We start from the raw sequence: 19,724 nt of genomic DNA on the forward strand, positions 1-19,724 counted from the left end.
TTTAAATTACGGCATTTATTTTTGCACCAAACACAGAAAACACTGTTTGTGCACTCGTCGTTCGTCGTCATATTATACATATTCTCCAGTATTAAAAAGCAGGAGTTCAGGCCCCCCCTTTAGGGCTGAACAATGACTGATGAAAAATTAAATACGAAAGGTTAAAGTAATCATTTTATTTGTTGTTATTGTTGTGTTTTTCTCTTGTTGTTTTTGTTATATCGTGAGCTCGACTTTCTGGCTTTTTATTCATCGTTGCTGCTGCTGCATATAATATTTGTTTGTGTATGTTTGTATATGTATACTGGCTTGAGTGAAAATGAATACAAAATAACGGTGTAACAGGAGTTAAGCGGTTTTCACCAAATTACCTTTTTTAATGGAAAGAATGAATGAGAATGAGTTAATGCTCCTAAATTTGTTCGTGAATGCGAGAATATCAATTTGAGTAATGATGCACAGTGTAAATTAATGTTAGTAATGGATTTTTATACTTTTTTTTTTTTTGTTGTTGTTTTGTAATTTTGTATTATTGTATGATTGGTAGTGTCGAATTGGTAAATTAATAGGTTTCAGATCGGCACTTAGGGGGTAGCTTTTTCTTCTTGTACTTATGTTGCAATGATGAGTGTTGAACTTTCACTTAAGGACATGTGTGCAGTCGATTTGAAGGTTTTGAAAGTGTTATACAAGTGTTGGAAATGTTTGGAACTGAACTTAAACTTTGAAGTTTTTGAGTGGGACATGACACATGAAGTTTTTTAAAAGTTTTAAAAGAGGTTAAAGAGAGTTAAGTTATGAAAATATTTTAGAAATATGTTGAACTTCATTTTTACCAGTATTTGACAGAATTGTGGGAGAGTCTCGAGAGCTCTTTCGTAATTACTTACATAGGCCCGAACACTTCCAAAATTTTGTTTTTAAACTATACGAACTTTAAGTGGATTGAAGGTTTCTTGTTCTTCTGTGAAACAACTGTTATACTACAAAAATTAGTACAGCCAACTGACTTGTCTTAAGTTACAATACACGAGTAGTACCCCGTGACAGCATGGTTATTACGATAGACTGTTATGTGAGAGGTTCTGGGTTCAAGTATTTACCGCAATTAGACCAACTTCTTCAGCAATAAGAAGGAAAATGGCAAAACAGTTTCCGCGAAGCATTGTTAAAATTTGGTGATCGAAAAAACACATCTTTAAAACCTAATGCTGAGGTCATTTTAAAGTTCTTCAAAGTTGAATTGGCCAGGCCAGCTGTCATAATATTTAATACATCTTCGTGTATTTTTCTCCGTTTCGTCAAATCATAGTTTTACACCTTTAATCCACATACTTTGAAGTATTTCAACTGGCATAACTGTTATAGTCTGCTATAAAATCTAATTTAGAGTACAATTCATTCAAATTCAAATAATTTTATTGTTTTGTACGAACAACACATGATTTAAGAAGGTATATTTCGGAAGTGAGAAATTATAATTGACAAAAGGTATCCTGTCATTTTTAACTGCGATACCAAAAATATATTTTTTAAGGGAAAGCACTATCCAACGATTTTTTTTTAGATCTTTTATTTCAAGGCAAACCACCTGTGATCTGTTTGTTTACTTTATTAAATGAAAAAAACTGTTATAATCTTCCTTTAAATTGAAATGCTGTCATTGTTTTCTAGAAAACAGCGTGTTTTCAGAAATAAAATTGTTTCAGAAACCTGTTTGAAATAATTGAAAGTTAGCGGAAATAGTCTGATAACCAGGGATAGGATGTTGTGGAATTTGCCTTTTTTTCTTGCTTAATCTTCCGAAATTATAGATTAAAAACAAACACGTTTCACGTCCCCCTCGTGCCAAATATATGTATTTTATTTTGCCTTTTTTTTGCCTTTTCTTTCGTTATTGCCTTTTTTTGCCTTTTCTCTTGTTATTGCCTTTTTTTGTCTTTTCCTATGTTTTTTTTATCTTTTAAGAGTCTTAAAGGTAGTGCCTACACACAAAACACAGAAATATACAAACAAAAAGCTAACTAAATTAAATTACCCCACACAAACAAAATTCGAATGAAAAGATCTACCTATGCAATTTGATTGTCTGCTATTGCTATCATTTATTGTCTTCTACGTTCTATTGCGCGGCCGAAAACCGACACGTATCAGAGTTCAAAAGCTAACTTACTCAATTTACAATACTCGATTTGAAGAAGTTCTCCAGATTTTGGACATAATCAAGAGAGATTTGGAAGCTGCGAAAGGGGCAGTCGCAAAAGATGTTTTTGAGAAATACAGATCAATTTTTTTTGGCAAATAAACTCAAAAGAGTTAAACAAATAAATTGCGTAATACATTGCAACACAAATCCAGGGGTCGAACTACGGCATACGTACGTTAACGTATTGACGCCTTATATCTCTATCATTTTCTTCTAATTAAATAGAGAAAGCAATAGTCAAAACGTTAACGAACGTATGCCGTAGTTCGACCTCAGAGCTCCCGGCAAATGTTGAAGTGGGCGATGTCGAGTTCTTTAATTGGGGTCCAGTCGTCTCTACAGATGTAGAGAGATATTTTAGCTCCTTTAGAACACTCTTAAGGGACAATCTCAGGCGCTTGTTAACTGAAAATTTTAAAAAACTCATGATTGTTCAAAATTACTGCAATTAATTTTTATATTTCATTCTTTTCTCAATAAATGCCTTTTTATGCCTTTTTGGGAGTTTTATTTTGCCTTTTTTTTAAGTTTTTAGGTCCACAAGATCCTATCCCTGCTGATAACCCTTCAGTAAGAAGTTAATCGGAATGGCGTTCAGAAAGTTAAGGTTTTCCGGAAATCTTTCTACTCAGATTCAACCTCTTCAGTGAGTTATCTATGTAAATTGTATTCAAAGTATACGAAATCAATAAAGGTGGTACATTCATTTCCCCCAGGGTAGAAGAGTCGATAAAATCAACCCATATAATAAAAAAAAAAAAATAATGAATTCTTCACAAACATCTGTCATTGAAACTCGTATAATTCCACTTATACACATCATAATATACACAGTAAGTACACAACAACACTTATCACTCCATCCATCTTTCCCCAAAAAAAACACAATAACAACAACAAAAAAGGGGTTTCCTCTTTTTTTTCCCAATCGAATCGAAAAGTTGTGCTGTGTGCTGCTCCATCGTCGTCAACTTCTTCTTCATTGTCGTTCGCATGTTATTTTTTTCCTTCTTTCATTTCATGAAGAAAAAAAAAGAAGAGGAAAAAAAAATTGTAAGTAACTGCCAAAGGATTTGTAAATTTACTCCATTTAACCAATTTTAAGGTGTGAATCTTACAAATCTCCTTACAACAGCAATATTCACAGAGAGATTATATAGCATTAAATACATTTTGAAAGAGAAGAAGAAAAGAAAAAGAGGAAGCAGGAAAAAAATACTTTTTTTTTACTTGTCATTTATTTTCATCATTTATGACATTTAGACGTCATAATGTGACACAGAATGTGGCATTGAGTAAGCATAAGTAGTTTTTGCTCATTCTTTGGGAATTTTTGCGCACAAAAACTCACCCAAAAAAAAAATGTAAAAGAAATAAACCATCACCACCCCTTTTTTTTAGGGGGTTTGGGGTTGAGGTTCATCTATTTTTGTACAGCTTTCTATATGTAGTATGACTACCCATTTATACGCCACACAAAATACACACGCCGACATAACCAGAAAACCCATTTAAAAAGGCGAGCTTACGCCTTTGACACCATTACACATAACCCCCCCTCAACAAACCCCTTCCTTTAGCTTTTCTGCTACCACACCACTGTGCTAGTTGTACAGTGTACAATGTTCCAGCACTAGGGTATAATGAAATATACGAGGAATTTTACGAGTACTTTATTGTATGAGCACTGGGTAGTTGTATACTACAACAGGCGGCAGCGGCGGCGTTCGTATAACGGTGAGTAAGTACACACAAGGCTTGCTTGCAATTGAAATACCTACCTATAACTCTGTATAGCATCCAACACTGTTGGCAGCTTCGCAGTACTGCCTCTGAAATGACAGGAATTGTGCGAAATCAACACTGAGTGTATTAGAGAGCCCATTAGCAGAAATATCCTGCAATTACTCGAGAATGATGATTTCTTTTTTTTTCAACTTTGTTTTTGTTGCACCTCAACATACCACAGTGGCTGTGTCGACCGACAATGTATAGCGGAATAGAAAGAGAAGTAGTTGGCAGAAATTAAAAGAAATCATTGACAAGTGTGCATTTTAAACGATTTTCTTTATTCGAATTCAAATGTCAAGTTGACAGTTTGAACTCACACCTAGCAGTTCGAAATTGTTCAATTTTCGAAAATGTCAATGAAATGAGTTTTTTTCGTTTGACACTTTCAGACACTAATCTTTTGATTCCATATGACAGTTTATTTTTTGTCGGATATTTTTCTCGCCCTCAGTTTTAAGTAAGAATAGTCGGGTATCTGTAAGAAAACTTGTTCTTTACAAGGAATTCAATTTTCCAATGCTTTTTTTTAGAGATTGGTGTTTTCAAGGCAAACACATGCTGAAATAGCGATTAGTTCTGTTCGTTTTTCTTTATATAAAATAAAAAATCTCATAATCTATTATAAAATGTTATTCTGTATGCAATTTCTGTCAAATTTGAGGTGATTTAACATTTTGTAAAATAGCGCAATTTTCGAAGTGATTTCATGTTCATGTTCAAGGAGAGCATGATAACCGCGTTCTCTTTGACGTGTGAAAGAACCTATGCATACTTTTCAAAGTTTTTAATGGAACGCGCATTAAACGAAAATATTGCAGTTTTTGTTTACTCGCACAGATTACCATTTGTAGAAATTGATTATTTGTACTAGATTATTGGTTTCATTTTCTAATGTTGAGCAATTTTTCAATATGTTTTCTGTGGTTCTGTTCGTTTACTTTCTCAAATACAAAATTGGTATAGTAAAATTTTATGTTAGGTATACGTTATTTATTAATATTTTTGGAGTAGAAACTAAAAGACTAAATTTTCAAGACTTTATCAAAAATATGAGGGTTAAAAAAGTGTTTTAGGTTCGATTTGTAAAATATTGTTCCACTGTGCGGTGGCGGCAACGGCAATGGTTAAATTTTTTTTTTTCAATCTTTATGGTCGGTCTTCTTCTACATATAAAGTCCCCTCATCAGCAATACTAAAGCCTGCCTATACCTAACCTCTACCAACCTTTATATCTAACCTATGTGCGTCAAGTTGTAAGTGGTTTGTGTAGGGTCTTTTTACGACTGCTTTATTTGATAAGTACGCGCGCGAGTACAAGTGGTTGATGGTAAAAAGAAGGTAGGTATAGGTTGGTAGGTACCTCCATCATAGTGCACAAAACACAAGGAGAGTAGTTGGTAGGTATAGTAGTTAGTGCTGCTGATGGAGTGGTAAGCTGAGTAAGTTTCTAGAGCTTTAGAGATGCAGTTTTCCTCCTAGTAGAATTTTTGTTTTAATTTTTTTTTTTTGTCTGACATTTCTATTTCCAAGTAGGAGTAATTTGAAATATGCAGCGGCAGCGTCTGGTACAAAGTAATAATGTAATGGTAGTTAATTGACTAGGAAATGACATGATGATCTGCTCTAGAAACTTTTTATTTGATGTTAAGGCGTGAGAGACGTAATACTACTTCTTGTACTTGTGTACGCGTATATACATAAAACATTTGATATAAGTGGTTATTCAGTAATCTGATAATAATCCAACTTGAATAAAATGATGATGGTTGTTGGTATTTTAATGTGAATGAATGTATTATTATTAAATTGGAATTAGATATATTTAATTTTATTAGACATTGAGATGAGCAAATATGTTTAAACGTCAAAATAAATGTCAGTATCATGCACATAATTTGACAGATTGCAATAGGAATTGTTTTTACCAATACCAATTGACAGCTAATAATGACATGACAGAATGTATGATAAAGACGGAACAACACGTTCACATGACAGTAGATAAGAAGAACCAGAAAGGAATAATTAATTTAATGACACACCTGCAGGTGGCATAATGCTTCAAACGTCAGCTGTCAATATGCGTTTTTAGTAATGTAACAGTCGCAATATTGTCAATGTAAATGCAAATTGAAGAATTCAAAAACATTTAACTATGTTTTAAATCAAAGAATTTTCAAATTTTAAACTTCATTTTCTATAATGTAAAAAGCCCTTGACAACCTAGCTTCAACACTAAAAAATATTAAAATTTTGTCGTTCAAATGGGATTTCAAAATGTATACATTCCAGCGAATATCAATCCTTTTAGGTTACCTTTACAATTTTATATGTGTCATTTAAAGAAAATAAAACAATTAATCTAGTACTTACATGTGTTGCATGACTGGTTATCAGTTCGATATTTGTGTTTGCAGCACTCTCAGCAGCATGACTTATTGTATTGTTGATGTTGTTGCTGCTGCTGTTGTTGTTATTATTGCAGTTCGCCACTGTAACAGCTGGTACAGTTCCACCAGCTGTCACTGTGACATTTGTGCAATTCACTGTTGTTTCCTCAGCTATTGCCACATTATTATTGCTTAAACTATCCACTGCCATGGGAGTTACATTATTATTTGTGTTCACACTACTATTATTAACACCAACACTGTTGCCATTGCTTAAAATATTAGCAGAAACTATGCCGCCATTGTTGCTGTTGTTGCTTGTATCATTACCACCGGCAGTAACGTCACTATTATTTAGCAACGTTGGCGACGATGATGTATCCATTGGTGTAGAGGGTGTTGGTGTTGTTGTTGGTGTTGTTTCAACAATAACAACACCAACATCACTGTTACTATTGCCATTGTTGTTGCTGTTAGTGTTGTTGATGTTGTTGCTGCTATTATTGGTGGTGTTATTAGTGTTGCTGTTGCTGCTGTTGTTGTTATTGATATTATTACTACTGCTATTGTTGTTGTTGTTATTATTATTATTATTATTATTATTTAAAGTATTGTTTATACTGTTTACATTTAGAATTACATTATTACTTGCACTATTGTTGTTGTTGTTCTCGCTACTATTACTATTATTATTGTTATTTATATTTAAATTTTGATTTTTATTATTATTACTATGTACTAGATTACTATTTTGATAGTTGTTGTTCCAATGTTGTTCACGACTATTTGTTACTACCAAATCTTTTTCAATACCAGGTAGATTTAATGCAACAGCTCCAACTAAATTTGTAATACCACGTACAGGATGTGGTTGCCCAGTATCGATTATTTTCGGTAGTTTAACATCTTCTATACAATATGTGCTTGTGAGTTCTTCGAGTGCTGATAAACGTTTTTCTTTTCGTTTTTGGCCCAATTTAATAGCGAACTAGAATGACAAAGAACAGAAAATATTGTTAGTAGTTATTGGAAATTGTTGAAAATCAAAAATATTGGAGTCAAACAAAATTCATTAATTTCGTAAAACATCTGAAAATCTACGAATTTGCCAAGAAATCAATCCTTTCGTATAATTGAGTTTTGCAACCAAAGGTTTTCTTTTAGAGAGCGGTCATTATTCTATAACCAGCGGAGGTCTTAGACGCTTCATACGATGCCTCATTTTCCTAATTGTGATAAGCTATTTAAAAAATTTAGGGGAACAGATGAATTTTTTTTTTCTTAAAAGGCTCTAGCGTTACGCATCTAGAATGTTTGCCTGGGAAAGAAGCTATTCAATTTAAAGTGACGGTACATATTCCATAACAAGCGGACGATTAAGAAGCTTCAAACGGTATCTCATTTGATAAATTGTGATAAGAAATTTAAAAGTTATAAAGGACCAGATGAAATCTTCTTTAAAACATCATTGGCGTAACGCGCATTTTGATGTTTTTCAATGAACCACAGATGAACCACCTAATTCGGTACATAACAAACTTGAACTAAGGATAAACCACGTTTGCTACACTGATTATTAAGATTTGGAAGTGAAGGATGGTAGATGATTTCTTAGAAGAGACCTTCTCACCTCCTAAAAATATATAAGCCTTAAAATATGCACAATGAAACTCGCCAAAATAAAACCCAAGCTATGTCAAAAAGTAATCATTTCTTGTGTTGACAGCTTTATTAGCTACTAAATCTTTTCCTTATTATTTGCCTTTGGTTAGACAAAAACACAAAAAAACACATCAAAAACAATAAAATCATCCCGTCGGGAATCTCTAAATATCACTATCTTTGCCAACCAACCAGCCTAGCCAAGCAAAAAAAAAAAAAAAAAACAAGAAAAACAAACATCAAGCAAAGTGTAAAATAAATAAACAAATGTGTCAAGTACACCATATAAATACCCTCGATTGTTTGTCGAATTCAATTTCAATTCCACACTTCTGACGTCTCTTCCGTCGTATCTGTCATACGCTCTCTCCCTATACACTACATCTCTGTCTGTTTACTGTTTAGTCTTGGCTTATCTCTTACTCATTTTTTTTGAGATACGAGATACATTATTATTATTAGGTATTACCGTTATTATATGGTCGGGTTTCGCTTTTGAGCATAATATCTCTCTGATGTGTGTTGTGTTCATCATCGTACTCTTGTACCTACAACATACGTCTCTCGAGGTATTTAGAGGTATCTTACTCATAGTCTCAACTTTAACAATTACAGTGCGGTATTATGTTTGACAGGTAATCCAACAGCGATTAATTTTATCTTGTTGAACCCGAAAAGAAGGGGAATCAGAGTTCCTCTCGATTCGGTTTGGTTTCTGCCTCTTAATGTAGATGATGTGGAGGAGGTGGGGAAGAGGGGGGAAGAGATTAACAACACATCAGAGCAGAAGGGAAAGGATTGGGATTAATATACACTATATGACTGCGCATAGTTCATGAGTGTATAAGCTCCAACTGTGTGGCGAGAAGCCAGGTACACATTATGTTGTCGCCATCAACACCGCCGCCCGCCGGTTGGTTTCGGTACTATATAAGATACGATGATGATCGAAGAAGGCGGCAAAGAGCGAGAGGATGATGATGGAGAATATTGTACTAGAAGAGATGGTGGAAGTGGCGGCAGTGAATGATGGTGGCAAGAAATACCAAGAAGGCGAAGTAAAGTTTGTTATTTGGATGGTGTTACATTTTGGTATCAAGTGGTTTACACTATGCCTGGCACTTATATGACAACGACAACAACAACAACAACACCGACGACGATGAAGGGGGCGTTCAAGAGAATGATAAAGGGTAATCTTTCGTTCGTTCGAAATGATGTTGAATTCTCCGAGATGTAATATGTATTTGTTGTTGTTGTTTTGAATGTGAATAGGTAAACAACACACAACCGACCAAAGCAAGAGTATTAGAAGAGAGAGAGAGATATTGGATAGGAAACTTGAGAGGTTTTTAGGAATTTTCATCCATACATTCGGTGTCATGTGAATTTTTCAATTTACTGTTGTCGTGCCTTGTGGTTTGTTGTCTGCATTTTGTCTGAAAAATGTGTTTTGACAAGCAGTTGTACAGTAATAGTAATAGAGCGAGTAGGTAATACATTTTTCCCAATTAGCAATATTGTCGTTTTTGCTTGTTTGTTTATGGATTTTTTTCGTAGCCAAAACTAAACACATATCAACAAGTGGTTAATTTGAAAATTATCTATGACGTTAATGATGACATGTGTTTCGATGGTTTGACGTTAAAAAGATTGTGACAGATAGAGCACGACGACGACTATGTGTCGTCAAGATCAGACATTGACATAGGTGTTGATTCCAATAACAAAATTGAAATAATTATGACGACGCAAACACAAATAAATTTGGGTGGCAAATAATAACGAAATAAAGTCGGCTTTTGGCAAACATTTTAACAAAGAAATTGGTTGTAAGTTGGCAATCAAGTGCGGTAAGTTTTAAAGCAAAAGTGCTATTGTGAAAACACTTTAACGGACATATTAAGTTGTTGTCTTTAGGGAAATTTAGGCATCGACAAGTCCTCTGCCACCTAGTGTATTGATATCATCTTCTTCAATGACTTCATCTTATGACAATTTTTCTACTCCGGGCGCATTTGTTTGGTGATCTGCGAGCTTTCGACCTACAGGGACATATTTTCAAATCTTTCCAAGAATTAGTGCTCACTCAAATCACTACTGATCATATTCAGCGGCAAGTGCAAAGCGCTGAATATGTTCGTAAGCCTTCAAGCAATAGTTTGGGGAAACCGGAATTATTGAAGTTATGTTTCCGTTTATTCCGTCTGTAGAGTTCATCCACATCGTCCAGAATTCTTCGGTGGGAAGACTACTTCAATATCCACGGGTGACACAAGGCATTATTGGCCGTATACCAGTCGTCGCTGCCTGGCTTCTGAATTAGTCGCCGACTGAAGGCATCAGGGATGAGATAGCAATTCTAGACTGGCAGACAGCTAGGTTACCTACGTACTTGAAGAGATTGTAAGGAATTATAAGTTGGTACCTTCAACCATTGGCCAAACCTAGTTGGCAACAGTCGCTTATTACTCGCGGGCGTGGCATGCTGGCTGCTGCCGTCCCCAGTTCGCAGCTGGCTGACAGCTAGGTTACCCACGTGCTTGCATAGGTTCCAAGGATTCTATATGGGTTCGTGTCTTGAACCAAGGGTTAAATCTAGCCGGTGCTAGCCACTTTTTACTCGCCGCATGCTGGGTGAGTAAAGTTGAACATGTTCAAATTTGCCAGTGTCATTATGACAGCTGTCAAAATAAAATTGAATTTTATACCATGTATTGGCAGTTAGTTCAACACATCAAATACGACAATTTAACACAATGATGACAGCAGGTGTCAATCTAAACGAACAGGTATAAACATCAATTTAAAAACAAACAGGCCTAATATGGGTTAAGGCCCCATTTCTGATCTCAATTTAAAATAATACGAACTTATCTATGAATCTTTAAACTTAATTTCAAAACTTTTTGACTCATTAAACTTTAACATTTTTTACTCCTTCACCACACAAAAATAAACACATGCCGCTATCTTTAACCCCCAAGAGATTTTAAAATAAAATTTCGATTAAAAATTAATTTTATTCAAAAAACAAAGCTTTATCTTAATTTCATCTCTTTTTTTTTACACAAAAAAAACATTTCTGATAAAAATCTTTCCATATTCATTATCTATTGTAACCTAATCTCGATTATTATACACCTAATCCCATTTTGACATCCAACACTTGTCTTATAATAATGAATCTGAAACACAACAATGTGTGGCGGTGGTACCTATTTAAAATTCATACACACATTACATTCCACAAAGTTGTTTTATAGGTTCTCGGGTTTCATTCAAAACAATAGAAAATGCAAATCACACAAGTCATTCAAAAGTTGTGTTATCCGTACAAAAAAAGGGTCCAACAAAAAAGATTATATTTTATGTATATTTGTTGGGTATCTCTATACAAAATGACAAGGCAACATAAATTGCCTTTTTAGCTTCCTAAATTTTGCCATTTTGCTTCTTCAATTTTTATGCAAATTAAATACATATTCTCACACAGCTCACAAAACAAAAAGAGAAAAAAAAACCACGGAACCCCAAAATGACACACACGCGCCCATAATAAGTGATCTCTCCTCAGCATAAAAATGGGTAGGTACAACAAAAAACTTCATCCGAAAAATCCATCAGAGAGGAAGGTACAAAAAAATAACCATTATCTTCGGTCAATAAAATTAAATCCCCGAGAGAGAGAGAAAGTGATTTCAATACTCGCCGTCGTCGTCGTTAAGTCAGCGCACACAGACTCTCTACGCGATATTATATTTAAATGTAACAAGTTTCGCGCCTCAAGCCACCACATCAAGCTGCCGCGGCCGCTGCCGCCATCTCCAGTCAATTGTGTGGAAACTTAAGCCCTTTCGCCTTAAGTATGTGCGAAAATGCATAACAAAAGTCAACACACTTCTGACGGCGCGGCATGACACGGCGGAAGAAACAACAACAAAAAAAACTCGGTGAGACTTGAGACCGTCCATCTCATAAAACGCCAACAGATCAACCTCTACAAAAATGTAAAAAGAAGAAATCCCCGAACACAAAAAAAAAAACAAGAAGATTTACTTTGGCTTCTTTAAGACTTATGTTTGCCTTCCAGACTTACACACTTTACTTATTCATCTTTCCTGGGATTTGTTTGTCTTTTCTTTTTTTTTTCAGAAGGTAATCGAATTAAAAAAAAAATCAGGCTTTTGCATTATTTATTTTTCGTTTATTTTTTCTTCAGCGTGTTGTCGCGCGGTTCTTCCATCATCGTTGTAGTCGTCGCATGCATGACATTGTGAGACCCCCTTAAATATTTTATTTTATTTTCATTTTTTTGTTCTTGTAATGTTTTGCTTCGTGTGTGAGAACAGCTTAATAACCTTGTTATGTGCCTGCCTACCCATTCATATGCCTGTTTAAGCATTTTAATGTCGCTGTACACACTAAAAACAGAGGAAACATTAAAAAAAAAAATAAGCAGAAATTATTGTACAAGATAGCAATCTATGTTTTGTAAGGGATTGTGTTTGGCACCCTAGTTGGTTTTGTCATTAAGACATTTTTAATCTAACAGGTCATACCGGTTGGTCAGCAGTTGTTAGATTTTAAGCCAAATCAAATTAGATACGTTGTAGATAGAGATTGACAACTGTAGGAACATCCCCTTTTGATATTTATCGGTGGCGCTGAAAAAAGTTCTGCGGAAACGCAGGATGTTTTGAAATGGAATTTTTCTCGTAGAGCTCGCCGCTAGCCGTTCCGGTTTTTTCTGATACGCTTAACAGCGATATTGTTTATGCCTGCTTTTTCCGAAATTTGTTCTGCTATCTTATCTTTTTATTATGACTTTCCGGCGATCAAAAAATTAAAAAAAAAAGGCGGAATTTCCCCTTATGACAATAAATGACAGGAAAACTCAAGAGGTCCCTATTTTTTTCAAAAAAGACACTAAATATTCCAGGGAAATAAAAAAAATTTTAGCGGGCGAAACTAAAGAAGAACACTCACAACCATTCCTGTGGACGTAAGAATGAAAGACAAGAAATTTCCGATGTTAACAACTGCAGGAACTTAACCACAAACCGCAATCTAAATATCATAGCAAAAATGTTCAAAAACTTGTTTGGCTTGACAAAAACTGTAAGCCCCAGTGTTGATTTCAGTAGGTTATTTCTATCAGTCTTCTTCTAGCTATCTGGATCACCCGTTTACTGCTGGGAACTTCTCGATTGAGGTAAATTCCACTAATCCCACCTTTATCAACTATTTGATGCACGAAATGGCTCATATGACTATTCTGTAGAGACCAGCTTAATTTGAGTTCACAAGTTCACTAGTCAATTGTTTTAAGAACAGATCATATCTGAAGCCAGATTAGCCGCTGGCTGTCTGCTAAACGTCAAACATCTTCAAATTCAGCGATTGTTATGCACTGGTTGCTTATCTTTTTCAGTCGCTACTCGACACTCGCCCGGCTTAAGGCAAAGTAGCAGAGCTTTTGGCTGACAGTATCGACGTCCTCGATTTATACTGACTACCACCAGTAAATTAACCGTCGACGAATTGCTGTCAAAAGTTAAGCATGTTAAACTACACCAACTGGTAGCCCTGCTTGGTACCAACAGTTGAATATGTTGAACTTGCCAACTTATGTCGAATTTTCGCACCATACAGTGCAAGAGAAAAGTTCAATAGGAATCTATTATACCGACTTCTGAAGAGTCGATTTTTGCCGGTGAAAATTTACGGAGTAAGTCGACTCGTGTGAACGTAAGTCACAGGTGACTTAAGTGACAATCCTCATGGTTCTACATTCTATTCGACTTTAGTCGTGCGGTTAAAATCGACTAGTGAAAAGTCGGCATTATGGGAATTGCAACTTTAATCACCTGCGGCTCACATTCAAACGAGTTGTTTTACTAGAACCTAGAACGTTATCAGTAAGTTGTTAGCTGTCAGTATTGAAAGTGTTCCATAAATTTATTATCATCATCATTGAACATGGATTAAAACAAAAGCCGCGTTCAATATGACTTTTTTATTGCAACTATCAACAACACAAGATTTTAGTTGTTATACAGAAAAAAGCATTTGTTTTCCTTTTCACCCCAAGTTATTTAATATACTTGGAATTTTCCATTTACGCATTTTCTTCATTGAAAAAAGGAATTTGGTTATTAAGCTTGTATTTTACGGTCAACATAATCAGTCAAAACCTCGACTCTCGGACGTTACCAAAAACATTAGATTGTCTTCGTGGACGATAAAGACATGACAGACTTGGGAAATATTTTGAAGTCGTTTTACGTTGACCAATTTTGATGACCTAGCTTTAGCAGTGTCGTTTTCTACTTTGACACCTCCAAAGATGTGATCGTACAGAAACCACTAGAAAGTTGCTCTCCACCATATAAGGAACGCGTCCAATAAAATGTCAAAATAGATCCTAGGTCTGTTCAATGAAGCTGCTGTGAAGTGTTCAGAGCAAAATTGTTGTTCTTCTATCTTTTCATCTTCTTTCTTTTCATTCGAGGTAATCAAATTAAAAAAAAAAAAGAATTTTCTTATGAAAATATTGCAAACCTCTTTAATAGAGTTCATTCAATGATTCATTCAATTACTTATAAAACTTTAAACAATATAAATTCGAAAAACAAACAAAATTGCATTCACTCATTAGTTCTTCATAGGTACTTAAGTGGACTTAAATCACTTAAGACAGGCACTTCTAAGTGGTCAATCAATTTTCCGTTAACTCAGTTTGTTTTTATACCCATCTACCTACCTATTTCAACATGAAAAAAAAAAAAAAAACGAGTGAATTACCCTAATTAGAGAGTGGGCTTTGTGGACAAAATACGATTCAGTTTATGGATACCTATTACTTCAAAAACGAACAACTGTCATTGTTACATCATTCCTTTAAACCTGGATATGTTAATTTATTTTTTTATTTTTCATTTTCATTCCTATAGTACTTCTATAAGTGGATTTCTTTGTTATTTGTTAACAGTTTTGTTCCGTGAATGGACATGACGATGACGACTAGGGGAATAGGGAATTCAATTTATTTCTCCCTAGAGAGAGAGGCGCATTCTAAAAAGGTAAAAAGTAAATGACCACATGGGGTCATTACTGTTATATTTGCTTAAATAGCTAAATAAAAGAATGACCCAAAAAAAAAAAATATATAACTTTTCATCTGACATTTCCTGTGTATCAATTTCCTCCCGGTCCCGACCGAGACCGGTCTTACGTGATTGTTACCGTTTTTCTTTTCAATTTTTTTTTTGCCATTTCCCTTTTTGTTGGAAAATCTCCCCTTGATTAGATTTTTGTTTGTTATCCTTTTTTGTAAGATATCCCGTTTCCTTCACAAATATGTACAAAAAAAAAAGTAAAATTCACACAGTCATCCTGTCGTCATTTTGTGTGTTCCTTCTCTTTTTCGTGTAGTTCCTCCGGATTCCTGTCGTTCAGCGCGTTCACATCACACAGCTGGTGGTAGTGGTTGCTTTTTACTACGAAAATGAGGGTTAAAATGGAATATGATGAAAATGAATAAAAATCCTCTTTTTGACAAACAGACACACACACATGCACAGAGGAATCATTTAGTAAATTTTGAGTGTGAAAGAGATGGCAGTAATACTCTTGTTGTGGTGCGCCTGCTTGTGAAAATATATAAAATTTTCTTATTTTCTGACAGTTGGTAACGCTTTAGATATTTTATTTTTTCATTCGTTGAAGTTGGTACAACTGTTCAACTCAACAAAAGGAATTGAAAATTGAAATTCAAAAAGGAACACAAAGCAGAGAAGAGAAAAAATTTGATTTTTTGTCGATGATGGTTGGATTGGATGGTGGTGGAGTTAAAGATCTCTTCTCGTCTGTCCGTCTGTCTTTTTGTCTGTCTGTCGGTTTGTTTCCTTCACTTCGTTCTTGTTTGTTTTGTTGGTAACACAAAATGTATCTTCTTCTCTGCTGATTTTAATAAAAAGAAAGACAAAAGAACAAAAAAAATAAAGAAATGCAATGTTTGTCGAGGGTATTTGCTTTAGATTTTTTGTTTTATATTTATTTTATTCTTTTATTTGCTACCTGAGAAGTTTTGTTCTTCAATTTGTTAGAAGAACATCTCTTCAATGTTTTTTTTTTTTGTATCTTATCTTTCTTTTCACTTGTTAGAGATTGTATAGGTATATTTTTTTTTTGTATTTGCTCTGATTTCTTCTTGGGTTTTTGTGTCTTTTTTTTTTGTGTTCTGTCCTGTAGCAAGTGTGTGACGTCACACGGAACAATGCAAAAGGGGGAATTGCTTCTATATAAATGTTCAAGTTCTTCTTATAGGTATTATTATCTTCATAACAGCAGTAGCCACTTGAGTTTTGTGTGTGGATATTTTTTTTATTGACTTTTAATAAATTACCAATTAATCATAATCAAGATAAGAGAAGTTTGCTTTTTCTTTTTTAGGGGCAAGAGTTTTGGAAATTTATATTATATTTAAGTAGATATTCTTTGGGAAGGCTTATATGACACTTATAGGTGCTATAATTGCACAAAAATACTTTTTTTGACAAGAATACCTACCTACGAACGAACCTCTTTATATGAATAGGTGTGTTCATATCTATGAAGGTATGTTTGTTTACCTTTTTTTGTTTGTTCTATCAAGTTTGACAGGTGGCAGACTTTTATTTGTAAGAAAGAACTTAAAAAAGAGGAATATGTATAAGTAGGCATCTATGTAGTAGATAAAAAAGTTATGTAGTAGGTAGATGAAATTTAAATATTTGATAAATCATAGTTATGGAGGTTATATCTACCTGCTGAATAGATTGTGAAAACAACAAGAGGGTTTTTATGCTTATGGCGATAAAATGAAGAAGAACAATTTTTTAGTGCGGAATAAGAGCCCTATAAGATAACCTATAGGTTTGTTTCTTAATGGGTGACGATAAATTTTATGACTTTTCATCAGCAATAGAAATAGCAAATAGGTAGATATACCTACCTACGATAAAGTCAAGTAGGATATTCAAAATGTCTGAATGTGTTGTTAAAATTTTCACCAGGGGGTAAAAGTCCATAGGACCTAAATGTCAAGTTTTTTTTAAGGCAAAATGGGACTTTATTTTATGTCCACTTTAGATATCCTTCAAAAAATGAAGTGGCGGAACAAGAGGCGTGAGATTGTTTCCATTCATGTTTTCAAGATTTTTCACGTTTCCAGATAGATTAGATAAGGTTTTCATTTTTGTTTTAACTGAGGGATGGTTTTTTGGTCAATGAAAGTTGAGATTGAGTTCAGATTAGCGGAAAAACCAATCTTATTATTGAAGTCCTGTGGGGAAACTTGAAACCACTAGTCTGCTGAATAGCTAAATATACATACAAAGGGTTCGGTCTTGACAGAGTATTCAACTCATGAGGGAGGGTGTTAATGGAATTGCTGGTCGCATCATAATTTATAGCTTTATGATAAACAATTCACCCTTTATAGAAGTGTATATGGGCAGCTAGCACACACTGGTACAAGGGGAGTTTTTGTGCCAAAGTTAGGCTGTTGTATTCTGAAAATTTATGAAACAATAACGGGGAGCAATTCCTTTGAAAGGGTCGTTTTCGAAACACTCTATTTGAAAAAAAAATTACGGAATTAAGTCTCAAATAAGGTATTGGGCGGGGATTGCACTTAACTTATTAATTCAAGACACACATCTTGCGGTCAACTTCTGTCAAGTTTATAGATTTAGGCTATTTGTCTTTCAAATTCGTATAACTGGATTTCATATGACGTAGATGTCACAAGCAACGTGCAAGTCAACTTGCTTGCAGGTTCAAATTTTCGAACGATTTTGTTTGATTTGACATCAGCTGTCAAATTACTTTTAGCTTCGCTAAAAACTTCAAATTATGCAAGCAAGTTTTAAAGTTTATAAGTTCACTTGCATATAAAACTTTTGTCTCCCTGGAAAATTACAAAACAAATAAGCCGTGTTCGTTGATTTGCAACTTATTTGTCTCCTTTCCAGTATTTTTTTTGACACTTCTACTTATTTTTTTCACCACATTAGTGTCAAAAAGCAATTCCCGCAAAGCTTAAGCTGAGTTCACACGACAAAATACGAAACATTTCTGACACTGTTCGATTTTATTTTTTTAATTAACGGACAAAAGTTTTGTCATTGTTTGACATTCTTTTGACATGTGACAGCTTTATACTAAAAGAAGAATACGTCATTTTCCGAGCAAGTACTTTTCAATTATTTTTTTTTTGTATTTATTTCTTTCTGATTGATAAAAACAAAACTTAACAATTAATGATAATGTCTGCAAACTGATAAAATTGCATAATATTGATAAAAAAGAACCTTTATTTTTATCTTCAATCAGCTCCTATACAGAAGTACCTACCTACATATAACATAAAGAATACTTGGTCACATTTCGATAAACAGAGATCTTATCGTTTGGTTGGAAGTTAATTAGAAGTGTGACATATAGTTGATTGCCATGTAGTCTAACACCCCTGTACACAGCTATATTGTTCTCATTATAATTGACAAACTGTGTTATTCATGAAGTTTATGTGATGCATTTTTTTTATCTACACTTGCTTGTTATACCATTTTACTATGACATAAATGGGAGAGAGAGAAGTTTGTGCAATCTTGTATTTTAGTAAATTTACTCGTGTTGACAGAGAGACTTTAGTGACAATGCAATGAACAGTAACACACAACACGATATACATACGCTACAATACACAAATCTCCCTCTTTGCCCTTTCATATTATTTACCCGCAATTAAGTAAATAGTTTGCGGCAAACGAGTCGAGACGAAATGAGACGAGACGCTCGTCACGACAACGACAACAACGCCACCAAAAGGCACGGTAATATAGCCTGGCAGACGTTGGTTCGGTTGGTGTTGTTTGGTGGCGCTAAGTGTTTTCGTTGTTGTTTGCCATCCGAGTAAAGTGCTAATATCCACTCGGATTATATTGAGATTAGGGACTAATGTGGTGCTCTGTGTGTATACCTTCTGCTGTGTGTGTCATGTCAAAACATAATTCTCTACTTTCCACTTTTTTTTTCCCCCAAGTGTAACGCGGGCCTAGGAGAGTAGGGTTAAGTGTTGAGTGGTAGTAGTAGTAGAGGCATAAGAAGAAGTGTGGTGAGTTTCTTTATTTCCTTGGTGTTATTATTATTTCACACCACCCGCAAACCGACAATGATGTCGAGAATGACACCTACAACTTGTGGGCGCGCTCTAAAGACGAATGTTGGTAATGGAGCAGTACAAATAAATAAATTGACCGACGAACGAACGGTCAGACTGACATGCCGACAAACACGACATAAAAATATACAAAAGACAGCAAAAAAAAAAAAAGGAACAGAAAACAGAACAAAAAAACAACCAACAGAAATGAGATTTTTATCAGAGCACGATGAATGTGTCCACGTCTCCCGATTGTTGATTCTGTGCGCCAGGAATTTAGTGCGGTGGTGGTGTTTGAATCGGACAACACGTTGGTGGGTAAAGTGTTGTGGCGCGGTGCGCGACGCGGAACAAAAACAGAACAGCGCAGTAGACGACTGCACAGAGCACAGAATACACCATAGAGAAAGGCAGCAAAGGCATGGTGATGGTGAACGATGATGGAGTCTCTATGGTTAGTTGC

General features: G+C 34.7%; 1 protein-coding gene across 7 annotated transcripts in view; it reads right to left on the bottom strand.

The window, feature by feature from the left end:
* LOC129910012 (homeobox protein 5) overlaps window positions 1-19,724 on the bottom strand; it is a 242,130-nt gene that overhangs the window by 195,625 nt on the left and 26,781 nt on the right. For all 7 annotated transcript variants that reach the window (XM_055987238.1, XM_055987241.1, XM_055987240.1 and 4 more), the window contains exon 3: window positions 6,371-7,375. In XM_055987238.1, the coding sequence (XP_055843213.1) occupies window positions 6,371-7,375 (1,005 nt within the window). The remainder of the gene's footprint in view (window positions 1-6,370; window positions 7,376-19,724) is intronic.

The sequence above is a fragment of the Episyrphus balteatus genome, chromosome 2 (genome assembly GCF_945859705.1).
Source record: "Episyrphus balteatus chromosome 2, idEpiBalt1.1, whole genome shotgun sequence".
Lineage (NCBI taxonomy): Eukaryota > Metazoa > Arthropoda > Insecta > Diptera > Syrphidae > Episyrphus > Episyrphus balteatus.